This window comes from Candoia aspera, chromosome 15 (assembly GCF_035149785.1).
Source record: "Candoia aspera isolate rCanAsp1 chromosome 15, rCanAsp1.hap2, whole genome shotgun sequence".
Classification (NCBI taxonomy): domain Eukaryota; kingdom Metazoa; phylum Chordata; class Lepidosauria; order Squamata; family Boidae; genus Candoia; species Candoia aspera.
This window is the reverse complement of record NC_086167.1, coordinates 4,530,227-4,556,906: the sequence shown is the minus strand read 5'-3', so window position 1 is coordinate 4,556,906 and position 26,680 is coordinate 4,530,227. Positions and strand designations below refer to the sequence as shown.

The following is a 26,680-nucleotide window of genomic DNA, read 5'->3' as shown; positions in this document are numbered from 1 at the left end:
ACCATCTGTCCAGGAGGGGAAAAAAATGGAGATGCGTTCATTGCCCAGAATCCCTACAATTAGGGATTACACTGTTAAAGCAGTAATTCCAGAACCAAACTCAATTTACTGGAGTGTAAAAGTAAGAGGGATTCCTCCTCACTGGGCCCATTGCTTCTTGATTTAAGCAGTTGGTACCTGACCTGAGGCAGTCAACTCAGAATTGAAACTGCACTTCTTGATTGGATGAGCATCTTAGCATCCATGGGCTTAAAAATGATCATTGCGGGTAGTCCTCATTCAGCGACCGTTGGAAGTTACAACGGAGCTGAACGAGGGGACTTACGACCGTATGTGGCTCTGGGCAGCGAACAAAGTTAAAAAAGAAGAATACAACAAATAATGAAAAAACAAAACTAAAAGCATTAAAAGCAGTAAAACCATTAAAACCATTAAAACCATTAAACATAAATTTGCAGGAGGGCACAGTCAGTTTCCCTAAGAATAAGTTTGAAACAAGCTTCTTGGAGATACCTAGATAACCGCCCAGATTTGCTGGGAGTCAGGCTGCATATAAATTCAGTTGTTGTTGTTATTATTATTATCAGCAAGTTGCTGGAAAACAGTATTTAAAGCACTGCAGAAGTGAAGGAATACCCTTTTCTTTGGGTTACATAATGCAAAACAAAGGCTTATATACCCACAGAACGAAAACGTTCTCAGTCATGTGCTTCATAGAATATACATGTGCTGCTCTTTTCCTGTTGTGCCATCGGTTGTCTGCTGCACCTTCTGGATGTGACTGTGGCTAATTTGACTTCCTGTTTTTTGCCCTGCCAGAAAGCAGATACCTGCTGCTGCTGCTTTTTCTGGATCTTTTTAAAACCTTTTTTGTAACTTTGTGTAAATATATCAGTCTTTCTTTTCCAGCTGAAAAAGATCAAGTCTGTTCAAGCTTGGATTTTTTTACACAGATCCTGCTGATTCCTTGGCAGTTTGTAGCACAGCCGTCCTTGCTTCAAGAAGTGGCAAAAATGTCTATAGAGCTCTGTAAGCGTCTGTTTTGGAGGCAAAAAGGGTCTTTTTAATGAAATAATTTTATTGGGCTTTCAAAACAGCAATTGGCCTTCCTGAATAAAACACTACATAAACTATATAATAATGTTTCTGTTGTATAAAAGTCTATACACGTTAAAGGTAAAAAATGAAGCCTGCTGTATAATGAACAGTGTGCTAAGAAAAGGAAAAACCCTATATTAGGATACTTGAAAAAACAATGAGAAAAAAGGATCTGGAGATATGTTGGACAAGGAAGGAAGAAGCCTTCATAGAGATGACGTGGGAATTGAAGTTAACAATGCAACTAGTGGTTAAGCAGTGATTTTGGAGAACAGGGTTTCCACTGACATCTGTAGCCAGTACACAGATGTAAGTGCCAAAGAAACAAGGGAAGGTTGGCTTAACTCAGTTGATGTCCTCCTCGTGGTTTAGCCTACATCTTCCATCAGCCCCAGCCAGAATGACCAATGTTGTGGAGTACATAACTGGGAGGACTTCAATCAGTTTTACAGAGCTGGGATTTTGGCTTGTCACTCTTTTGTCACTCTTTTCACAAGCCAAGGCTTGTCTGGGTTTAACATTTACTTCTGTATGGAGAACCACCAAGCTAGAATCCCTGTTTAGAAGGTGCTAAACAAACTCTCTGTGTTTTATTTAGCAACCAGGCAAATAAACAGGAGCAAAGGAGGCACAATCAAGTTGTACTGTATGCCTAACACACAACTTGTCTACAAGGATTTGTGAGATTGTGGCTTGCTCTGTGTGAATATGGCTTCTTTCTTTCTTTCTTTCTTTCTTTCTTTCTTTCTTTCTCTTTCTTTCTTTGACAAACTATCAGTAAAACATGAAATATTAAAAAAACAGTTAAAATACACACAATAAGGTCTAGGTGGGGGAAAAAAACCACAGCTTGCTTATGTGGTATTTATACATCTATAATCTTAAAATAGATTACATAAACATTTAAATCAGTATTTATACCCCAAAAGACTTTTACATAGGCCAAAATAATCTGGGGGGAATTTGTTGATACAAGTAGAAAAAGATCAAATCTGAATAAAACAATCCTTAATTAAAGGATTTTTCTATACTCTTCGCTGTTGTGTTTATTTTTCAGTCAGTGCCATGTTGCCCATGTTTAAAAACGGTTGATTCCTTCCAACAAGGTGTCCTGTAGTTGCCCAGTATTTTGGAATAGCAAATCCAAAAATGGGAGTCATACCTTCTATGAGGTCTGCACCAATTTAACCATTTGTTATCCATGGTCACATTCAGGATGAGTCTATTGACATAGAAGAACCTAAGATTTGGAGACAGGTCCCCCCCATGTACCTAGCTGTTCTTTGATGAAATGCTTCGGTTTTGTCTGTAGGATCCCAGAATTCATTTTAATTCATTTTAATGGGTTGCTGGCAGGACATCTTTGCTTAAATCATTCAGGCACATTCTGGCATTACGTGAGCAAAAGGGAGTTCCGGTTGTATCAGGAGAAATCTGAAGGATAAAAGAGCCTTGAAGAAGAATTGGATTCTGCCTTGCTCAGGCATCTTGGGTGACAAGGACTTTCAGGCCCCAGGAGAGGTCCAGTTGTGATCAGTGCCAATGAACTACTTTGGGGGGTTTGCTCCTGAAGCAGATTTGTAAGCCCAGGATATGACAGGTAGTTGGAGAAGCTGCAGTGTGCTTTTTGGAATAAATACAAAGCTAGGTGCTCTGGTCCTGATCGATAAATTAGATAGATAGGCGTGCCTTCCCTTCACCTTGACGTTGCATTCTGTTAGATTTCACTTATATAAACCATACTGCATTGTAATCATGGTTGTCATACCGGTTCAAACCATAAAAAGAGCCATTTTTTTCAGCAGTGAACATAGGCCAGTGTTCGTGGAATGTCTCTGAAGATGCAAGCGGTGCAATCCAGAATGTGGCATGGGCAGTAATGGACATGCCGCAGTATGCCTGGGTGGCGCCCCTGCTCTGGAAGCTGCATTGGTTGACAGTGGGCTCCCATGTGCAATTCAAGCTGCTCGTTATCACCTATCAAGCCTTTCATGGCATAGGGACTGCTTATTTGAGAAATCGCCTGACTTGGATCGTTTATGCCTGTCTGGTGAGATGGGTGTGCTCCAGGTCACTTTAGTTAAGCAGTGCCATCTGTCCAGGACCTAGGGAGTGTGACTTCTCTCTCACAGCATCTTCCCTCTGGAACGTCATCCCCCTAGAGATCCACATGGCTCCTACTCTAATGATGTTCCTGAAAACCTGGCTGTTCTTCCAAGCCCTGGGATAGCACAGAGAGCCACAGAGATGACCTTTTCGGGTTTTCAAGGCCCATTGAGGTAGGCCGGGTTAGGAAACTGACCCTGCAGGATAGATTTTATTAGTGTGTAGTGTAGTGTAGTGTAGTTTTTGTTTTGTTTTGTTTTGTTTTGTTTTGTTTTGTTTTGTTTTGTTTTGTTTTATTGCTATAAGCTAGAGCAGGGTTTCTCAACCAGGGTTCTGTGGCACCCTTGGGTTCCATGAGAGGTCACCAGGGGTTCCCTGGGAGATCACAATTTATTTTAAAAAATTACTTCAAATTTGGGCAACTTCTCATTAAAGAGGTAAGTTTCATTCTTTATTTTCAGTTTAAGAACACTGTTAATGCATATAGACAGGCCCACCCAGGAAGTTAATTTGTAACCTCTGGCCTGCATTTGAGCCTGAATGGGCAGGGGTTCCCTGAGGCCTGAAAAATATTTCAAGGGTTCCTCCAGGGTCAAAACGTTGAGAAAGGCTGAGCTAGAGCAATGTTTCTCAACCTAGTAACTTTAAGATGGGTGGACTTCAACTCCCAGAATTCCCCAGCCAGCATTCTGGGAGAGTCTACCCATCTTAAAGCTGCTGAGGTTGAGAAGCCCTGGGCCAGGCTACCAGAATCTGAAAACCTGGCTGTGTTTTCCTTCCTTCCTCTTCACCCCCCAAATAGTTCGGACCGAGCCCGTTCACGTGTCTTTTTCATGCTTCCCCAGGCTTTAAGCCTGTTTTGTAACTCACTGCATAGTTTCTCCAAGATTATCTCCGGTTCTTTACAAGTAGGGTAAAGCTGAGCCCCTGCAACTTTTTCTTTTGTTACTATGAATGAATTTCTCTTCTGGATGCACATGGTCTGTTCCTTTATTTTTTTATATGTTTCTTGCCTATAGTTGTTTGGAGTCAGGCAGCCTCTAAATCAGTGTTTCTCAGCCTCAGCACCCAGCCAGCTGGATGGGGAATTCTGGGAGTTGAAGTCCACACATCTTAAAGGTGCTAAGGTTGAAAGACACTGCTCTAAATTATATAAACAATGTAAGTTTATTGTAAACCGCCCAGAGTCACTCTTTGAGTGAGATGGGCAGTGGCTAAAATTGAAATATAAATAAATACATAAAATAAAATATAAGTATTTAGAATAAATGAAGGAGAGACAGGCTGTAGATGGTTGGGCCTAGCCTGCACGGAATCTGGAACTTTAGGACGCATTTCTCAGGCATTAAGGTCACAAGAACACAGCCTCTGTACCTGTCTTTATTTTTATGCAGAAGCCAGTAACTCTTGTTATCTCTCTGCTGGACTAGTAGATCTTGTTCGTTGTTTTTTGTGAGATGCTTGAAGCCAAGTAAATTGTACCTTTATTGCTAAACAGAATCTAGCATTCTGATACTGCTTAGGTAGTGTAAGGTGTACAACAGAGAGATAAATTCCTGGCTGCTGCAGCGCCTGTAACCTCCAGATTTCTTGGACACTTTATCAGAGCTTAGAAAAATAAATTCAGGACAGAAACTCTGCATTGCCCATCTCTATGAATATAAAGCTTCCTGCAGAAAATGAGCCTAAGATATGAGCAGGCCCTAGATTAATTTGGCACTTTCTCCCTAAGTTGGTGCAGCGGCTGGTTGTCCATATCTTGAACAGTCCGTTTTTGTATTGTGTCGGTTTTGCTTTAGCAGTCAATGTTGTGGCATCTTCAGAAGATTCTCTGTGGCACTCGTGTACGGAGATGAAAGGCTTTTGAACAGGGGTGGCACGGACTGTGGACTGAACGGAGAACCTCTTTTTCCTCCACACAATAACTTAGTGGTAGTCAGTTCACAAGGGCAACTGCAGATAGACAGTGCTTATGTGTGGAGTCCTGGGTGCTCTCTGAGCCTGGTTGTTTCCTTGCAGACGTTTCACTGCCAGACTAGGCAACATCTTCAGTGCAAAGAGGGAGTGGGCCTTGCTCTCGGTTTATATTCCACAGCTTGCCCTGCTTGTGTTGGTAGGGGTGTTGTTCTTTCCCTGGGAGTTCCCTGATTGGGCTGTTGTTTGCTGCTTGGTTGATTGCCTGAGTTAATAGTTCCTTCCTTCCTTAATTAATCAATCTATCAATAATACATAATACATAATAAATAATAAATAAGGTATATTATACCGTAATCAAGGAACTATTAACTCAGGCAATCAACCAAGCAGCAAAAAACAGCCCAATCAGGGAACTCCCAGGGAGAGAACAACACCCCTACCAACACAAGCAGGGCAAGCCATGTATATATATAAACCGAGAGCAAGGCCCACTCCCTCTTTGCACCGAAGATGTTGCCTCGTCTGGCAATGAAAGGTCTGCAAGAAAACAACCAGGCTCAGAGAGCACCAAGGACCCCACAGTTCAACCCTGAGCTACAGATCTTCTCTTCTTATGTGTGAGTCTGGACAGGTCTACCTCGCCTCTGTAGGCAAGTTAGTAGAGAGATGCCAGTTAAGTACTCCCGTCAGAACAATATTGATGTGTGTATACTGGGGTGTGAGTATTGGGGTGTGAGTGTGTATTGGGGGAGCATTTGGGTATATTTTAACCAACAGTCTAGTTTTTCCTTGCCAAAGAGCACCAGTGGCTTTCAGTCATGTCAGGAATTTTGCGACCAATATAAAATAAGCCAATCATTTATCCCCCTTTCACATACTTGTTTTTAGTAACTCTATTTATGTACAGTTCGCAATAAATACTGAGACTTCACCTCCAGCTACTGAAAAACTGCAGTGTACTCCTGCGGTTAATAGAGCTTGAAACTTGCTGTAAAACACACACAGGCAGATATTCTCAATGACACACAATTCTGTATGGATCTGCAAGTTGCAGCCCCGGGCAACCTTGCCTGGCTACTTAATGCTTCTGTTGTAGTCTACTAAGTTGTAGGTGTTTTTCTTGCATAGTTTTCTCTTTTGTAGGCCATTGTGCTGCACGGTGCAGAGATGCACCCATCTTTTGCACACGAATGGTTTGGAAGAACTGGTAAAATCTGGAAATAGGTTGGATTCCTAGGCTGTAAAGTGCTTTTTAGCACATGGTGTTCTAAGGTTTTGAGAGCTGCAGGGTGCAGGGTTTTTTTTTAAAAGCTGCATTTGCAGATTCTCAGTGCCATTGGAGAGGGAGGAAGTAGAACCCATTCCTTCCTGTTGAGAGAAGTACAGCCAAGTGCTTCACTTTTCTCCCTGAGCCTGTTAATTACCTCATTAAAAAATGCTAGAAGGATCTTCCTTCTTCAGAGCCCTTGAGGCCCCGTGTGATGTGATGTGGTTAGAAGTGACTTAACGCTGTCAGCCCATGAAGTAGACCAGACCAGAAAATCAACTCCACAGGTAGCCTAAAACTACTTTTATTGAGATGGGCTATAATAAAAGAATCTTGCAAGTCTGGTTATGCTTTTCCTCTGCCCCCTTCCTATACTCCAGTGAATTAGGGAGGTGTCTCTCTGAGCCGCTTCCCAATGTTTTCTGGCTGTTCTGGACTTAAAAATGCTTCATCCCCTTGTGCCTAGGAAATGGTCCCTGCATATCTCCATCAAGGTCGTCTTCCTCACTCTCCATGGAATGTGGGAACACTTTGAGAATCGGTGCTTGGGCTGTGGGCATTTATCTGGCCTTGTGCGTGGCTAAAAGCTGTATCCCCTTTCTCTTTCCCACTGCCATCAACCCACATGGCCTGGAGAAAGCCTTCCTCATTTAAAGGGTGCTGTGCATGCATCACCACCAGGTGTGGCGCAAGGGATCCTACCTCTGCTCTTTGGTATGGAATGACTTGATGTAGGGTCAAAGTATAATGGATTCTGTGGGTCTCTTAGTCCAGATTCCCTGCTGCACTTCCACTGGGTTCTTTGCGTGGCACAGGCTGCCCTTGCTTCCAGCTTCAGTGTGTGCTTGGGCACTGAACTTAGCATTCAACAACATCCCCCCCCTTCATTGTTTTGATCTCTTTTATATTTTAGGTTCTTTTGATGAGGAACTAGCATGTTGCACGATAACACATCAACATCAAAGACTATTTCCAGCAATTCCTATGGCTCTGTATACACTCAGAGGCATTTTTAGAAAATAAAATGGAAGGTAGCTTTATCTCACGTGTGCCCACCTGTCCAGTCAAAAGTTCAGGAGATGGTAGAAAGGACCCTGAAAAACTAGGAGGATAGCGGGCAGTGATGTCCACCATGCCAGCCATTTTGTGACAGTACCCGTAATACGTTCTCAAAATTCCAATTACGTCCACTCGTCTAGAAAGATGGGGTATCTCTAGTTAGAGTATCCAGTATTGTTTGTTGCTTCAGCATGGGCAGAACTTGCTTTGGACTGGTTCATGGTGGTGGTGTGCGTGAATGTCTATTGAAATAATTATTTATTAAAACAATAAGTGAAACACTTATGGGCAGTTTATATTCTCCCGCTTAACAGTGTGTATAACACTTTAGTACTGATTGTTTTGGAAGTGATATGCATGCATGCACGCACACTCTCTCTTTGTAAGATCGGCCTCTGGATAAATTTTGGAGGAAGGCTTCTTAATCCCTTGTTGAAATTTTCCCATCTTCATGCCCGCTTGCAGTTTAATCAGGGCAAATACGTTGGCGGAACAGTTGCAGATCTGCTTGTGTCTTTCTGTTATGCAACCGCTGAACTGGAAAATACTGGCACATTTGCTGCTGAAGGGCACCTTTATGGTCATGTCTATATCAGTCTTGATTTCTGGGGGGTTGTTGGGAAGCCTTGAACACAGACCCTCTTTGGGATGTATTCGTTAGAAAAGGTACTACTTAATTTTATTGAAAAGTGCTTTTTCTTAAACAAATCCAAACCCTCCTGCTACTTTAGAAGACAGATATATTAACTTAAGGTGGAAATCTGTGCCAGTCACTTCAGGATGTTCTTAAAATGATTTCAGAGGAGAATATGCATATATGCAAAAAACATTTTTAAATGTCCAGGAAAGTCTTAAGCTAGACATTGGCAGCTTGCTCCATGCTAACATCTAGGCCAGTGTTTCTCAACCTTGGGAACTTTAAGATGCATGGACTTCAACTCCCAGAATTCACCAGCCAGCCTTGCATGGCAGAATTCTGGGGAATTCTGGGACTTGAAGTCCACGCATCTTGAAGTCCCCACGGTTGAGAAACTCTGGCCTAGAGAAAGGAGGTCAGAGTACACCTAGGCCCTTTGGATACCTTTTAGGGTAGTTTCTTTCCGATACTCGGGTTGGAACGAATGTTTTCAAAAACAACAATTCCCAAAGCCATAACATCAGAATGAGCCATGAAAGGAGGTCAGCCCTTGACGAGCCCTGTTTCTGGATCCCAAGTTGGAAAGGATTTTCCCTGTGCCATAGCCAAAGAACCCTTTTTCTGGCCGGGAAAAGTGTGATTGGGAGAGTGGCGCTTGCCAATGTGAGCTACGTGGGAGCCTTACATTCATTCTTTGATGCTTTTGCAGGACTCAAGCGGAAATGGCCCACACCTGCCGAGGAACCATCAACTTGTCCACGGCTCACATCGATACCGAGGATTCCTGCAACATTGTCCTTTCTAATGGGGGAAGGACCTACCATTTAAAAGCTAGCTCGGAAGTGGAGCGGCAGCGGTGGGTCACAGCCCTGGAGCTGGCTAAGGCCAAGGCCATCCGGATAAGGAGCAGCCAGTCAGGTAGATGTGCATGGATGAGGGAGGCCTCTGGAGATGTTCTGGCAAGCTCAAACAAAGACCCTGGACGGGGATGGATGTGCTGGAAGAGCAGAATAAGGAAGAATGCTATGCAGGTAGTCCTCGCTTAACAACCATTCAATTAGTGACGGTTCAGGCTTACGACAGTGTTGGGAAAACTGAGTTGTGACAAGTTCTCATACTTATGACCGTTACAGCATCCCTGTAGTCACGTGATCATGATTTGGGCATTTGGCAACCAGTTCACATTTATGACTCACAGCATCTTGTGATCACGTGATCACCATTTTTGACCTTTCTGGCCAGCTTCTGGCAAGCAAAATCAATGAGGAACCACATGATTCGCTTAATGACCATGTGGTTTGCTTAATGGCTGCCACAGAAAAGGTCGTCAAATTAGGCTGGATTTGCTTAGCAACCAAACTTCCGGCCCTAATTGTGGTAGTTAAGCGAGGACTACCTGTAGAACGTGTTTGGAAGTTGGGCAGTGTGGGAACATTATCTTAAATAATAATACTTAGCAGATGTTTAGGGCAGTGTTTCTCAACCTTGGTCATTTTAAGAGGTGTGGAGTTCAACTCCCAGAATTCCCCAGCCAGCAAGGGGATCATTTCTGGCATTTGCCCATAAAGGGACAGTAATTGCAACATTCACACACGTCGCTTAACCAGTGAAAGACTTAGTGGTTTTATTTACAGAATGAGTGAGGCTTGATTAGGGTTTTACGAGCCAGCCTGATTAGTTTATGCATCAGTCTCTTGGTGACCCAGAAAATTCAGTAACAGGCTAATTAGGCTGAGTAATCAGAGCCACAGTGCAAAAAGGGTACGCAAAAGAGTCCTTCACAGCAACACATGAAAAGCCTTGCGTTGCACAGAAGCAGCTGCTTCAACTGATGCCACAAGAATTACACAGCTGCCTGAGACTTCCTTTAGTTCTGGCCCATCCTGTTTGCCACAACATTAACTTGGAATATACTGTAATGGTTTTGCACAGTTATGCTCAGCACTTGCTTAACACTTTGCCAAAATTAAGTGATGCTGTAGTGATACATGAACATGCTGTTTGTTATGTACAAAAACCTGGGTTGTTCTTAACTGACAATGTGGCACCAATGCCTTGGTTACTTGTTCTTTTAGCTCCAACATCACCTTTTATTTCATTGTATTCAACAGGGGTGAGTAAAACAACCAACAGCTGTGATTTACAATTCCTGCTTTGTTTGAAGCAATTAGACATCATCTCTAATAGAGTTATAATTAATTTAACTCCTGTAAAGATGGGAAGAATAAAGGTGGCTTACCATGCCATCCTAGAGCGGCCATAGAGAGTTGGTGATTTCTGAGTTAGTAGTGCTCCCTAGTGGCAACTCTTTTAAATTATTTGTGCCAGAGGTGTAAAGCAAAAAGGAAGCTATTTTTTAAATCATGACTGCAGTCTATGTGGGATGGCAAGAAGAAGATAGCCCCCCCACCTCTGGAAGAAGTCACAAGATATTTAATTTACTTCAGAGAAATGGAAGTTGGGCTTACGTACTTCTCTGCTAAATTCTCTGATACTCTTTTTTAGGATTTTTTATCCCACTTTTATTATTTTTATAAATAACCCAAGGCAGCGAACATACCTAATACTCCTTCCTCCTATTTTCCCCACAACCCTGTGAGGTGAGTTGGGCTGAGAGGGAGTGACTGGCCTAAGGCCACCCAGATGGCCCCAAGGTCACCCAGACAGCATCCACGCCTAAGACAGGACTAGAACTCCTCCCAGTTTCTAGCCCGTTGCCTTGACCACTAGACCAAACTGGCTCTCAAACAGCCATTTACCTACCAGTAAAGTATGAGGCTTTTCCCAACTATCTGGGATGCTTTCTTCAAGGGGCACAGACTTGCAGTCCTCTGCCATTTTGATTTTCTGAGAACACCTTTCGGGCCTTAGAAGGAGTCAGATACGTTCTTATAAGCAGAATTGATGTTAAGAGCCTATGATTGGCTTTGCAGCTTCTTAAGTGCCAGATTTTAAAGAATCTAATCTCTAAAAACGTACTAAGCCAGAAGGAGCATCTTGGAGGTCTGCTGATTGGGGGGGCGGTGCTCACAAACACAGGGCTGCCTGTACCTATCCTGACTTAATCAGCCTTGCCCCTCTTGTATTCTTAGCAAACCCTTTGTGCTACTTTTTGGATAAAGAAGAAGGCTGGCCTCCTTTTTCTTTTGGGGTGGGCGTCTTCATCCTAATCATGCTCGGGTGAATTTCTCAGCATGCAGGGCTATCAGTAAATTGAAATTAGTAGTTCTAGAAGACGATCCAAAACCTTCAGTTGAAGCCAAACTAAAGTTCTGGCACACTGTTTATTTTGTAGGGAGAAATTTTGTCTGCATCATTGAATGACGCAGTTTATCCCTTAGTTAGATGCTTTTGTGCCACATGACCAATTACAGGTAGTCCTTGCTTACTGACTGCCTTGTTCAGTGACCGTTCAAGGTTACAGTGTCCGCATTTACAACCTTCACAGCGTCCCTCAGTCCCGTGATCACTGTTATAGTCATTACGTGTTGTCCTGTGCCTGACCTGTTGTTTTCCTTTTTCCCCCCATTGCAGAGCAGAGTTTGGAGAGGAAGGGATTACAAGAGAGTAAGCAGGCACCCAACGGGGAATACACCAGGTTTGCATAGCACACTCAGGGCTGCCAGCGCCATCGCATTGCTTTTGATGTATATTCCCCATGTTTTCCTGCTTACTCTCTTGTAATCCCTTCCTCTCCAATGAGTGTAAATACGAACATTAATTCCGTTCTTGTTAATTATGCAGCAGCAGGGTGAGCATTCCAAAGGGGAGGAGTGATTAGGAGGCAAACAAAGGCAGAAGGTGTGGAACTGATTAGTCAGTTTCAAGCGGAAAGCGCAGTCACAGTCAGGCGATTTCCCACTTAGCGACCACTTCATCTAGCAACAGCTGCTGGTCCCATTTGTGGTCGCTAAACGAGGACTGCCTGTATACAGCAGTGGGACACTCTTCTGCTAGCCTTAAAGGATAATACAATTGTGAAAGAAAAAGTTCTTGTAAACTAGAATCTAAAATGCTGCCATTACTGACAAAGCGACTGCCCTTCTTAAAAAAAATAGTTTCTGTTTTTCTGCCACTTGGAGTGTCTTTGGGCTCACAGGAGTTACTGCTGTTCTCCACTTCAAAGTTTCTGATCTTGGAATGAAGTAACTGTTACTGCGAAATGTTTGTCTTTTTGTTGGTAGCCACAGGGTGGCGCTGTTGTGTTTCTGTTTGCGGGATAGAGAGAGACGATGGGATAAGAGCTCTTATCGGTTGATGATGTAATTTCTGGCAGTTCCTGTTCTGGCCCACTTTAATTTCTGAGGAGGGCGGGGGGAGGCTGTTTAAAGCAGATATTTCATCAGAAGGTGGGACAAACACATCCCCTTTAACAGTTGTTGGAATCTATGAAAATTGGTAAGGGAAAAGTTGAGGCATTTGGCTTCATGTCTCCAAAATTCATTCTGTGCAGGAAGAACCCTGGTTTGTTGTCTTTTTAGCTTCTTGTTAGCCATGACATGGATTTGTTTTTTGTTTCAGCAATTCTTGCCTTTGAAGAGTTCCTTTTTTTTTCTTTTTTTTTTTATTTGCAGTGGGGATCCTCCTCTCCTCCAGATTTGGGACTGGGTACACCATGCCAGGAATGCCAGTGCAAAACTGCCAGTGTTGGTACCTCTAGAACAAATGAGAACTGTTTAAAAACCTAATTGACCTTGGAAAAGTTGCATGTACTGCTTCAGCTGGGCGGTGCCACTGAGGCCATCAAGTTGCCAGCCCTGCTCGGCGTAGGAATTCAAAGACGGCTCTCCAGCCTCTGCTTGAACATATCCAAAAAAGGAAATAGTTTCCTTGAAAAACAGTGACTGTTAAGAAATTTGTCCTAACAGGCAGAATCTTAATATTTTAATTTTGATTTGATTTTGTAATACCAAGCTGCTGTTGACTCTTAGCAACCACACAGACAAACCTCCTTCTGGATGATCTTTTTCCAGCCTGGCCCTTCAGGTCTTCCAACGATGCATCTCTCACTTCCATAATCAAGTCCCTCCCCCTTGCTGCTGACCGTCCTCTTCATCTCTTTCCTTCCACCTTTCCCAGCATTAGAGCTTTTTCCAGAGAGCCAGGTCTTCACATCATCTGTCCAAAGTAGGATAATTTGAGCCTGGTTGCTTGTGAGAACTCTGTATTTATTTGTTCTATGATCCTTTTGTTTGCTTTCTTAGCTGCCCACGATATTTTCAGGAGTCTTCTCCAAAGCCAATGTTCAGAAGTGTCAATCTATCTTGCTTTTTCAAAGTCCGACTCTGCACATTGTCCTTATGTTGACACTCATCCTACAAAGCTTTGCTTTCCATTTTCTTTTAAACCTTCACTCTTGGATTCTTGTCAGGAGCAGCTTCCTCCTGACATGACTGACCAGTAAAGAAAAGCAGTATATGGGGAGCCTAACTGGGTCAGACAAAGGTCCCAACAGTAGATTGAACCCCAGAGCAAGGAGGGAAATCAGATTCTCTTTCTTGTCCCAGCTCAAAAATGTAGAAGTGCGTTGTCTTTTCTATGCTGTGATTCCATTTTAGCTGTCATGGACAGGCAGAGAGAGATGCTGGATTCACACAGATAGATAGATAGATAGATAGATAGATAGATAGATAGATAGATAGATAGATAGATAGATAGATATCGAAGCAAATGTTTGTAGCTCAAGGTTGAACTGTGAAGTCCTTGGTGCTCTCTGAGCCTGGTTGTTTTCTTGCAGACCTTTCACTGCCAGACGAGGCAACATCTTCCGTGCAAAGAGGGAGTGGGCCTTGCTCTCGGTTTATATGCCGCGGCTTGCCCTGCTTGTGTTGGTGGGGGTGTTGTTCTCTCCCTGGGAGTTCCCTGATTGGGCTGTTGTTTGCGGCTTGGTTGATTGCCTGAGTTAATAGTTCCTTGATTAGGGTGTATTGTGCTGTTTGATGGTTCATCTGGTGTTAATCCTAGTGTTGATTTTTTATTTTGTCATAATACAAAAGAAACAACTGGAAGAAACCCACAAAACCATCAATAACATCTTTAATGGAATAAAATTCACAAGGGAGGAAGAAAACAACAACTCACTTCCATTCCTGGACATCCTCATCAGTAGAGGAAATGATGGTAAGTTAGAAACACAAGTCTACAGGAAAGCTACCCACGCCAACCAAGTGCTCCATTACCAAAGTAACAATCCAGCCTCCCACAAGAGAAGCTGTGTAAGAACATTATTCAGACGAGCGCTTACACACTGCAGCAACCCAGAACACCAGAAAAAAGAAAACATCTGCACAGCATCTTCCAACAAAATGGATACCTGCTCAACTTTATCAGAAAGTGCCTCACCACCCAACCCACTACAACCCAACCAATGGAAACTGTGAAAGGGATAACACTGCCCTACATCAGAAACATCTCAGAAACCACCAATAGGCTGTTACAACCGCATGGTATCACCATAGCACATAAACCAACTAAAACTCTTTAAAAGGTATTAAGCAACCCAAAAGACCCAATAGCCCAAGAAGAAAAAACAGGAGTTATTTACAACATACAGTGCAAAGACTGTGACAGCCACTATGCAGGACAGACAGGCAGAAGACTGGCAGAGCGCATCCACGAACACCAGCTGGCAGTCAGAAGACACGATGAGAACTCCTTAATCTCACAGCACATGGACAGACTCAATCATAGTTTCAGCTGGGAAACTGTGAGCATCCTAGACCAAGCCAAATCCAAAAATGCCAGAGAATTCCTGGAAGCCTGGCACTCAGACCAAGCAGCCATCAACAGACGCATAGAGGTAAACCACAATTACATACCATTCAAAAGAGACAATAGAAAAGCCAAAAGACCAGGACACTCCCTTGCCAGCAACCAACACCGAGATATGCAAAAATCAATACTAGGATTAACACCAGATGAACCATCGAACAGCACAATACACCCTAATCAAGGAACTATTAACTCAGGCAATCAACCAAGCCGCAAACAACAGCCCAATCAAGGAACTCCCAGGGAGAGAACAACACCCCCACCAACACAAGCAGGGCAAGCCACGGCATATCAACCGAGAGCAAGGCCCACTCCCTCTTTGCACCGAAGATGTTGCCTAGTCTGGCAATGAAAGGTCTGCAAGAAAACAACCAGGCTCAGAGAGCACCAAAGACTCCATAGACAGACAGACAGACAGACAGAGACAGACAGACAGAGGTCAACTCAAGGCAGCAAACATACCTAATACTCCTGCCTGCTATTTTTCCCACAACAACAACCCTGTGAGGTGGGTTGGGCTGAGAGAGAGGGATTGGCCCAAAGTCTCCCAGCTGGCTTCATGCCTAAGGCGGGATTAGAACTCTCCTACCACGCCTGATTGGCTCTTGGGCTGAGAAAGAGGGACTGGCCCAAGGTCACCCAGCTGGCTTCATGCCTAAGGCAGGATTAGAACTCTCAGTCTCCTGGTTTCTAGGCCACCACCTTCTCCAGGATGCCAAACTGGCTCTCATCACAACATTGCATGAAGCCATGATTTGCATAACTCCTGTTGATTGTATCAGCCATAACTGGCTCAGGTCACACATGTTAAGCCATAAACCATGTTTTGCAAACCATGGCGATTAGGTTCACAAAGCATGCTGAATCAAAATCATCAAGCCTCGGTTCAGCACGAGGTGCAGACCAGGTCAGCACATGATCAGTTTTTCCTGTGAATCCTGTGAAGCCTATTGAGGGGTGTGGATTCCAGATTAGCCTGTATTGTGTGAAGCAGCACTTCGTTTTTGTCCATCTCAACATGCCACAAAGTAATTACTTGAAATAAAGTTGATTTCTGTTGCTGCAGCCTCGGGCCATGCTGGATGAGGATTACGGGAGTAGAGCCCCTTTCAAGGAATTCTGAAAGATTTCTCCACCTTCCCTCATTCATCCTGTGCCCCAAATTTGATTTTATGTATACTGCTCACTGATCTCCATATAGAGCTGAGAAGGTGGCTTTTACCCCCACCCCACCCCTTGAGCTGTGGTGACTCCTCACAGCTGGGAGCAGAGATGAATTCCTGATCGTGTTTTTGTGTTTTTCAATCAGCCAAATATATTCTTTTTCAAACCAGGCAGATCAGTTTGCAATTAAGGCAAAGCTAAGCACAAGCCGGTGAAATGGGTAATCATTTGAGCAGAGAAGCCACTGACATTTATTTTCAAAACACAAATGGAACGGCTGGCATCACGTTACAGGGAAGCAGTTGGGGAAGGAGGAGGAGGAGGCCTTTGCAATAATGCCTCTTACACCCAAGGTAGAACATTTCCATTTCTGCCATAGCCATTCCCCAGCTCACCAGGCCAGGTGCTGATAAAATACGGTTGAGGGTGGATGCTGAGCCAAAATTTAGCATCTGGAGGTAGCTTTGAAGTAGGTGATAAATACTTAGAAAAGCTAGGGCATTCTTATTGGTTCTGTACAATTAACTTTGTCGTTTTGTGATGTACAACACTAATCACATTCTTGCTGAGTTTTGAAGTGACACAAAGAAGGCATTGCTGAGCCTCCTACCATATGGGCATGGTCTATTATGACATTTCTCCCATCGATTAGGAAAGGAATAAGCAATGTACAAATCACGCTGCTCTTTGGAGTGGCAGGGGATGTGTGCATGTATGTTGCGGGGGGGGGGCTTTGCACAGCTTCATCTGGTGTGCCAATTACAGTCTTTGCTGGAGCATGAGGCTCTATTCGTGGCCATTCATGCTTTAATCATCTATTGTTTGGACTATTGCAATGCCCTCTACATGGGGCTGCCCTTGAAGACCAGTCAGAATGCAGCGGCTCAAGTACGGTGTGCCTCAGTTTGCAACTGCACGGGTTATTTGTTGGCCTCCGGGTGCAGTTTGCCCACTTGTTACCCTTGTGGGCCCTTCGTGGCTCAGGACCACAAGTCCTCCTGCTCCCGATGGTTTCTGCCCATCCAGTTGGATGGGGAACAGCAGGCACCCTCTGGATTCCCTCCCTTTAAGAAGATCTTCTGTAGCGTTGTTTCTGAAACTTGGCAACTTTAAGACGGGTGGACTTCAACTCCCAGAATTCCCCAGCCAGCTATGCGAAACACTGGTCTAGAGGGAACTGCAAACAGCGGAGGGAGAAGAATACAGCAATACAAATCCAATTTATTATTTTCCCAGCCAGGGAATATAAGTTGCTGATGATCTCGACTGAGGTGACAGGGTAGAACTTTTGCCACTCAGGAACAAAAACTAGGCATTAAAAATAGTAGTGCTTCTGAGAGTGGAAGAATTGCTGACTCTTAGAGGGTTTTTTTTTTTTTTCATATTTACACTTTTCCTCTTAAATTGCAAACTCTGCAAAAGAGAAATAAGCAGAGGAAGGGCCTATAAGAACTTGTATTTCTTTACGTTCTAAACAAAGCTAGTCCTAGATATATATTCATGGAATGCTAGATGGTTAAATTGTTAGCATTTAATTCAGTAAACCGTAGGGGGAAAATGCTGAAATTAAGCAGATAAACTGGTCTCTGTATTCCAGAATTCTGAGTGGTCTCCTACATAGGAATCCTGGTGGTAGAAAGTTTGTTCAAATGCAGAAGGAGATGTGAGAGCTTTAAGCCATTGTACTGAAGGAGAAATGAGGATCTTTCCCCACTGTAATATTGATATTTTTGTCACTGTAAAAGGCATGTAATACCCACTTCAGTTGTCCACTCATCTGTTTTCAAACCATTATCATTTAAAAGAACATAGACATTTGCGGGGAAAAATAGTATTTCAGGACAAAATTAATATGTGAAATAAGTTTGGTTTAAAAAGGAGCCACTATAGGAGCTGGACATGTCAAGGAACCACAGTGGGTTTTTTTCTGAGCACCACAACTGATCCAGGATATTGACTTCCATTGGCCTGATGGTCATTCTGGGTCTCAGGTCTCTGCATCAGGAGTGGACAACCTTTCTGTGTCCTGGGGCCACATTCAATAATTAAGGGGACTGAGGGCTGCCAGATGGTTGTGTTTTTTGAGGGAGGATCACACACTACAGTTTTCATGTGTTTCCTACTTGAGTAAAAATGGTAGAGAACTATATTGGGTTTCATGGTCTGGAGAAGCTCCAAGGGCCACTGCAGGCTTCATAATGTTGGCCAGAAATTGGCCCACTGTACCTTGTATCAGTGTTTCTCAACCTTGGCTGCTTTAAGGTAGGTGGGCTTCAATTCCCAGAATTCTGGAAGTTGAAGTCCACCCGTCTTAAAGCTGCCAAGGTTGAAAAATGCTGCCTTGTATGGTCAACCACCTGTGTTTTAGATCCTTGTCCCTCATGGTTGATCAGGGCCTTCTGGAAGGGAGCAGGTGGTGGGGTCCATGGGGTGGTTAATGCCTCTTTGTGGGAGGGGGTGGTGCTGCATACTCTGAAAGAGGCAGTTACCCACCCACTCCTCCAAAGGCCATTGCTGGCCCCAGTAGAATGGGACACCTTTTCATCCAGTCCAAGTTTCCGTTTTTGAGGAAGGTTGTTGAGAAGGTGGTCGGCTTGCAGGTCCAGAGGGCCCTGGAGGAAGTGGATTATCTGGACCTCATTCGGGTGGCTTTAGACCTGGTTATTACACTGAGACAGTGTTCACCATGCTTGTCAGTGGCCTGTGGTAGCTCAGGAGAGGGGGTGGTGCATGCACCCTGGTCCTTTTTGACCGCTCAGCAGCTTTCATTACCACTGATCACAGTATCCTTCTGGACTGTGGGAGGCACAGTATTGTGGTTCTCCTTTCTCCAGGGCCAGTTCCAGTCGGTGTTGGTACAAGGGGAGGGATTGAGCATGAGGGCCCCACTTTGCATTCTCCCTGCTCCTATTGAACATATACTTGAAACCTCTGGGGGAAGTCATTCCATTGACACAGGGTGAGGTATCATCAGTATGTTAATAATACCCAATTGCATATTTCTGCTTTGGGCTGACCAAGTGAGGCTGTCAATGTTCTTTCCCAGTATCTGGAGGCTGTGGGGTCTGGGTGGGGAAAAACAGGTTTCAGCTCAGTCCTGGCAGAACTGGATGGCTGTGAGTTTTGAGACCTCTCAGATCTGGAGACTTCCCATCTTTATTTCTGGGTGCGGCTTCCCTCCCCCAGACAAAGTCGGGGGTCTTCCTGGATTCTCAGCTCCTACTTGAAGAGTAGGTGGCAGCCGTGGGTAGGAGGGATTTTGCACAGGTTTGCCTGTGTGATTGCTGTATCTGTTTTGGATCAGGAGGCTCATGATGATTCATGTCACCTCGTGGTTGGATTACTGTAATGTGTATTGCATGGGGCTGCCCTTGAAGGGCACTTGGAACATACACCTGGGAAAGAATGCAGTGCTGCGGGCAGTTTTGGGCGTTCCACAGTTCACCCACATACATTATCTGCTATACAAGTTGCACTGGCTCCCGATAGATTTCCAGTGCAATTCAAGGTGCTGCAAAGCCCTGTGTGGTGCAGGGCCAGTTCATTGGCAGGGATGGCAGGGATGGCATGCTCCAGGTCCCCATTTTTGGACAAAGTCAGTGTCATCTGGCAGGACCTAGGAGGCGTGCCTTCTCTGTCACTGGGCCTACTTTGTGGGACGCATTCCCTTGGAGATGTGGATGTCCTCAATCTGTTGGTCTTTTGCAAGGAGTTGAAGACCTGGATGTTCCCACATCCATTTGGCCTGGGTCGTTGAGCAAGCCCCGCTTCTCACTGATTTGTCTTAGTGATTTGAAGGGGAGTAGTTTTTTGACCCAAGGCATGTATGCTGGTATGGTTTTGAATATTGATTTTATAAGCGGTGTTATTGTTCTTTGGTTTTCATCTCTGTACACCACCCAGAGTCACCTCTGTGAGATAGGCAGCTATTCAAATGGCATAAATAAATGAATAAAGCCAGAGTAATTTTGATTGACGCACTGAGTATAGAGTCAATTTAGCCAAATTATGTAGTTTTATCCAATTCTTGGAGGGAATTGATTGGGTCTAGTCTATGATTGGGTGCAATCTGATGCCATCAATATCTAACAAAGAATCTGTGTAGCTCAGGGTTGAATGGTTGAATTGTTGGGTTCCTAGAGGTCTCTGAGCCTGGTTTTCTTCTTGCAGACGTTACTTAGTCTGGTAATGAAATATCTGCAAGAACCCAACTATCTGCAGTCTGCACCCAAACTCTGTCTCAGGACTGCCTTTATCTGAGATGCTGTGGCTGAAACGTGGAGCCTAATTTTTTAACCTTTTTGCTTCTTCCCATTCTCCTCCTCTTTTTGCTAACAGCTTTGCAGATTAATTTTTATTATTTATTTCTGACTAAATTTAGACCCTGCCTTTCTGTTTGTATAAATCCTGAAGGAATGGCTTGTAATATTTTTTTAATGCAGAATAGAAAACAGACCAGTAAAATCAATACAGTTAAACTCAGTATCATTGAAATAAAAAATTAACAACTTGACAGTGAAGATGCATTTTTGCCATTTTCTTAAATACTGGGAAAGGGAGACCCAACTGCAATTCTTAAGAAGAATACATTTCATAGCCATTCTCAGTATGGGAGAAGACCCTCTTTTATATGCCAGATAGTCAAACTACCAGCACCAGAGACATCTGTAAAAGAACTTCTTCCTTCTGACCTTCGTAACAAGGCAGAATCATAGCAGGACCTTCTGAAGTTTTCTGGAGAACTTGAAATATTGCACACCCATTCATGTTAATTTGATGGGTCCTAACAATCCACTTTTGAACTTCAGCATTGGAGAAAACTCCTGGGAAATGTGTCACTGAACAAATAAACCTAGAGTTCTCCCTCAAGGCACAAATGATCAAGCTCAAATTATATGTTGGACACATTAAGCAAAGACCCGGCTTCCTTAAGAAATCTCTAACATTGGGAATGGTGGAAGGAAAGAGAAAAAGAGGATGACCAGTAGCAAGGTGGATGGCCCCAGTTGTACAGTAATGATTGCACCATGGAAGGTCTGAAGGACCAGGTTGGAACACATCATCTGGAGAAGAGCTATCTATGTGGTCACTAAGAGTCAACACTGACTTGATAGAACCTAATCAAGCAATAAAGGTATGAGCCACTGATGGAGTTTGGTTCTGCCTGCACTCCCCATGGGTCAATACAACTCTGACTGCTTTTTGACAAAGACATTTCTTACATCTTTCTATGTATCTTTGACTCATCTTTGACTGGGGTGACCCTAAGGGAGCCTCACCTTCAGTAAAATTATTTTTGAAAAGTATAATTTGCAAATTCCAGCTCTGGGCATCTAAAGCATGTTTGCAGAGTTACTTTTTTTTCTCCCTCCTAGAAGCCCATTAAAAGACCTTGCAGTTTGTCCTAGGAGCCCTGCTGAGCTGAGATACAGTTAGTTTTTTTTTAACATGCATCGTTGTTCCTTGATCAAGAGGCCATCTCTAATAGGAATGCAGAAAACATAATGCCCTGCTGAGCAGCAGCAGGAGGAAAGATGTTAATAAAAACTGTAACGCAGATAAAACCCTGGGTGTTCCCTTGCGGGTCTCTTTCTTCCTCCCCAGTGATCCTGGTTTTGCCTAGTTCACATCCTTAATGTGGTTTGTTTGATTTTGTATTAGCAGACCTATACAAAAAGAAACCAGTTTACAAGACACCATGGGTAAATAGGTTCCCACAGTATGCAAAGCTCAAACCAAACAGACTTCATTATGGCTTCCCTTTAATGTGTGAACTCTGTTTTTGACAGTTACCTTAACTACAGGTAGTCCTCACTTAATGACCATTCATTTAGTGATGGTTCAGACTTACGATGGTGCTGAAAAAACCGACTTACAACTAGTGCTCACACATATGACCGTTGCAGTGTCCCTGCAATCATGTGATCACAATTTGGGCACTTGGCAACCGGTTTGCATTTATGACCATCGCAGCATCCCGTGGGCACATGATCACCATTTTCTACCTTCCCAGCCAGCTTCTGGCAAGCAAAATCAATGGGGAACTGTGTGATTCACTTAACGACCATGTTTGCTTAATTACTGTGGTGATTCACTTAATGACCACCACAAAAAAGATTGTAAAATTGGGTTGGATTCGCTTAATGACTGCTTTGCTTAGCAACTGAAATTCTGGTCCCAATTGTGGTAGTTAAGCGAGGACTACCTGTATGTCAAAAACATAGGATGTATTTTTAAAGGTTTTTTAAAAAAGAGTTGGGCTGTTACTCTATTCTATTGCACTTTAATGGCCTGTAGCTTCTAAACAAATACAACAGCAGTAGAATATATATTTTTCAGGCATGCTTCTAAAAAATAGTTCTACCTCTTTAAATTTTTTAAACAAGCACGCCAGGACTCTCTCCCTTTTTGATTCTCACTCAAAAGGGGTCTGGTGGTACCTTTTCTGAGCTGCAACCAAAAAAGCCTTTTAATAAAATTTGTTAGTCAGAAAGCTGCTACTGAACTCCTGTTTTTTTCTATCATAGACTAACACAGTCTTACAGTTATTCAGACTTGTTAATTTAGTCACATACGTTTTTTCTGCACCCAACTTGGCAGTTTTTAATAAAAATGTGTTCACCTCTTTCTAAAGTAGCAAAGGGTAATACATAATGCTGTTAGTTCTGTGACTTTGTTGCTGACCTTGACTAATATTTCATTGATATTTGGGACATGGGAAAGTGAGAAAGGGAATTATTTTATCCTGTAATTGCTTAAATTGAATTGCCAGCTATGGTTTTTAGGTAAACACCTCATATTATGGTGGCTATTAAGAACCACAGATATTCTGGTAATAACTAGTAAATTGCTGTTGATAGAGGTCAGTTTCTGCTCCCGTTTGCTAACTCGAGCACATTGCTTGCTGCTGCTGAATTGTACACTGCAATTAGATTTCAGCCACAGGGTTCCTACCTATTACAATTTCTCCAGATTCTTCTTTGTAAAGGTAGGAGGTAGGTAGGAAAACGAGGAAGCTTATTTGCAGTAGGGTGTCTGCTTGCATTTATTTTAGTTTTATATGCTGACATACAAAATAATAATAATAGACACATACCACATCTAGTGGTAACACGGCTATCACAATGACTTTGGAAAATTGTGATGCATTCTTGACATCCCATGCAACCACACCCAGCTTTCTATGCTTGTCGGCTTCCTTTGCTTTGCAGGGTTTAATTAAAATGGTTGATCTGATTAAGTAGTAGTAATACAGATGGGACTATTATACCAGCACAGATAGGTGTGGTCTCTCTCTCTGTCCGTCCGTCTGTCTGTCTGTCTCTCTCTCTCTCAGCCACAGTCAACTGGATCCCACTTAGTAAAATTCTCTGCTGCATCCCAACAGTTGAGGCTGTCTTTCTAGGATTTAATTTGGTGGGAAATCATGGGAAAATGTTCATAGTTTTCCCTGGAAACTCACTCTTTCGTGGCCGTTAGGAGATCTTATTTAGGTATTCTTAAATAAGAGCATGCAAGCCAAGTCAAGGGTCAGATATGCTTTAATGTCTGCTCGGACACAGCACTTACGGGGCCGCTCAGCCTGCTGAAAATCCCACGGAAAGTCCGCCTGGGATGCCTCCAAGGAGACGGTCCTGTGTAACTGGTGGCGAAGTCCACCCGTTGGTGGACTCGAGGCGCCGGGCCATGGATAGCTGAGGGCGCTGCCGAGTCATCAGACCCGCTCCGGGCGCTCCAGGGGTCGCGGGCGGCGTTTCGAGGCGGGAAGGGGGGCCTCGGGGCCGGGGAAGGAGAGGGGCGGGTGGGTGTGGCGGCGGAGCGCCTGACTCGGAAGTCTCCTCTCGGTCTCCTTGAGCGGGTGCCCGCGCCTGGCGGCTGTCCGTGGTGCTGATCGGCTCGCTGCCCCAGGCCGCTTTGCCCGCGCTGCTGTCCAGCAAGCGGAGATTAATCCGGGCGCCTTGCAGGCCTCTGGCCACAGAGCCGCCTTTCTGCCCGGATCGGTCAGCCCGTGGAAGGCATACGGATCCAGGAAGAGGAGGAGGAGGAGGAAGGCAGAGCAGAGCCCAAGGAGCCCTGTAACTCCGGATCTTGTTCAGGAGCGCGTGGAGAGTTGCCCTTTTGTCTCTGGCTACCGAGGCAGAGCTGTTGTGGTGAGTAGGGGGATTATGGAGGGCCCCCCCTTGCTGGCTTGGCAGAGTGACTCCTGGAAGACAGAACAAAAGGGAGCGGGATTTTCCCACTGTTTGTTCCCGCCCTGCCCCCCACCACCACCTTTGCCCCCTTCATTCCTCCCTCTAACTCATCCTGTGCAGCAGGGACAAGGCACCCATCTGTTGGGCGCAGGGGTGGGGTGGGGGCGGGCATTGGAGATGGGTGAGATTCAGCAGAAATGCAGCTGTCTCCCCCCCCCCCCCCCCCCGAGTTTGCAATCCAAGCTTAAACCCACCACTCCTGCATGCTGTTTTTCCATTCCAGACAAATAGCATGACCAGGAATAAAGGGGAGGGTGGAACTAATTAGTTTTTGTGACTCTGGCTGCTTTGAGATTCTTTAATTCATGGAAATTATTTTTTTTTAAGAGAAACATAAAAGCACTTTGGTGATCGCTCCGACCTCTCTGATCAGGGTGGGGCTTGGGGAAAGTTTGGTTTCCTGAGATGTGATGAGAAGGGGATGCACAAGCTGCAGTCTCCTGGACAGGCCCTCACGTCTCCCCCGTCCCACAAAAGTGGTATCAACTCCCCCCCCCCCGCCGCCGCCCCCCTCCCCAGCCTGGGCTGTGCCTCTGAGTAAGCATTTACTCCCAGTCTGCAAGTGAAGCTGGGCTGCACGAGACGCTGCCCCCTCCCCCTCCCCTGGCCCCGTCCTGCCCGCTCTCCATGGGGGAGACGTGCCTTAACCTTATGGGCCACCTCTGCCTGCGGCCCCATCACAGTGAGGTCTCCATCACCTGGCAAGGTCAGAAAGACCCGCTCAGCTTGGAAGGAGGGGCGCTGGGCTGGGGGCGCCGGAGGACAGCTTTCCAAAAGAACCGTGGGCACGAAGCAGGCCGGGAGGGAGGAGGCATCGGCCGCTGTGATGCTTCCTGCAGTAGAGGAGAAATCATCCATGGGTCATGTCCCTGGCAAGGCGTAGTTCCTCCGGCTGTGGTCCCTGGATGCCCTCTCCTTTGGATTAGGTTGCTTTGGAAACCACCCTTGAAATCACGAAGCTCAGGATGAACGCCCAGAGGTCAGATTTTCCTGGGAAAGGAAAGAGTGTGAGGTGTGTGAAATCTGGTATCAGTTCTCCAGGAGCTGGAAAGGGAATTACTGTGCTCTCCGGCTGCAGTCTGACTGTTCCTGGACATCCTGAAAAGGAAGGGAGCAATTTTCATCCGGCTGGCCTTTCACTTTACTGGACCGCAAAAGATCTGTGTGTGTGTCTGTGTGTGCGTGTGTCAAAATGTGCATTTGGGAGGCAAACAAGTATGACTAATGTGGCATTTAAAAACAGGCAAAAACTCTTGCTTTGTACAGTTGCTGAGAGAGAGGGAGAAATACCACATTATGTTAGCATAGTGCAAGTGAGAGTGGTCACACCATTTTAAATTTATTTTAGTATGTTTGGCATAAAACTTGAAAGACTTGTGATTTGATTTGGAGTTGGGTATGTGGAGAACTGGTAGTGGCACCCTTGCTTTTTATGGATGTCAGTCTTTCCCAAATATGTGGTTCTTGCCCTAATTTTAGATGTGATGTTTTTTCACTGATATTAACTCCAGCAGTTTCTAAAAGTTAAATAAACCAGGCTAATGCAGTAAGTTTGATCAGGAAGAAACCTTTACTGTAAATGTAATTCCCACAGTTTAGTTTTTCAGGTTCCATTTGCTGGCATACAGAAGGCCATTTGCCCCTTGAGAAATATCAAAGGAATGATTAGTTCTCTTGTGTTGTTGTTTTCAAGAGCGTAATGCGTCTAAAAAAACAAGTGAAATGATCCTGTACAAACACAGAAATGTAACTTGATATTACTTCTAAAAGCCAAAGACACTGTTGTGGTCTTCTGAATTTCTGTCTTCCTTTTTTTTAATTAAAGCGAGGCAATTTGAAATACAGTTGTTGGAATTTGGGCCAGTTAGGTCTTGATTAGCAATATCTTCACTAGCTTTTAAAGGTTTTATTTTTTCAGTTTATTTCACTATGAAGTACTGATGGCTTTGGTAGTTTCTGTCACACATATAGTGGCGTTAAGACTGATCTGAGGGAATGATATGTATGTATTCTTTGATTTTATTGCACTTACAGACAACAGCCTTGCAGTGCATATGTTTTATCTTGCATGCTTGGATATTTACAAATCCTTAAATATAATACAGAAATGAGATTGGACAATTACTTTTTGAAAAACCATCTTAGTTTTTAAATTCACCTTATTTCAAGATCACTTAAATATTTATTACCTATCTATTTTTGCCAAACTTCATTGTACTGTACTTTTATTATGAAGATAAGCAAGTGAAAAAAAGTGTGTAAAAAGAAGGCACAGAGTTTTAGGGAATATATAGAGAAAAAAATACTTTTCATAATGGGCTAATGTCGGAAAATAATTCCCAACCCAGTAACTCTATAAAATTAACAGCAACAGATTTTATTTGATTAGTTATTTATTTACTATATACA

At 44.0% G+C, this 26,680-nt stretch overlaps 3 protein-coding genes across 4 annotated transcripts in view; 2 read left to right on the top strand and 1 right to left on the bottom strand.

The window, feature by feature from the left end:
- Positions 1-26,680, bottom strand: part of PES1 (pescadillo ribosomal biogenesis factor 1) — a 426,838-nt gene that overhangs the window by 104,452 nt on the left and 295,706 nt on the right. The gene's annotated exons all lie outside the window — the stretch shown is intronic.
- The window catches only part of OSBP2 (oxysterol binding protein 2), a 136,349-nt gene that overhangs the window by 15,775 nt on the left and 93,894 nt on the right, over positions 1-26,680 (top strand). Inside the window, exon 2 of one of the 2 annotated variants that reach the window (XM_063315270.1) lies at positions 8,794-9,002. In XM_063315270.1, coding sequence (XP_063171340.1) covers positions 8,794-9,002 — 209 coding nt within the window. Of the gene's footprint in view, positions 1-8,793; positions 9,003-26,680 lie in introns of those variants that run through there. The other variant, XM_063315272.1, reaches the window with a different exon arrangement.
- MTFP1 (mitochondrial fission process 1) overlaps positions 1-26,680 on the top strand; it is a 246,205-nt gene that overhangs the window by 197,852 nt on the left and 21,673 nt on the right. The gene's annotated exons all lie outside the window — the stretch shown is intronic.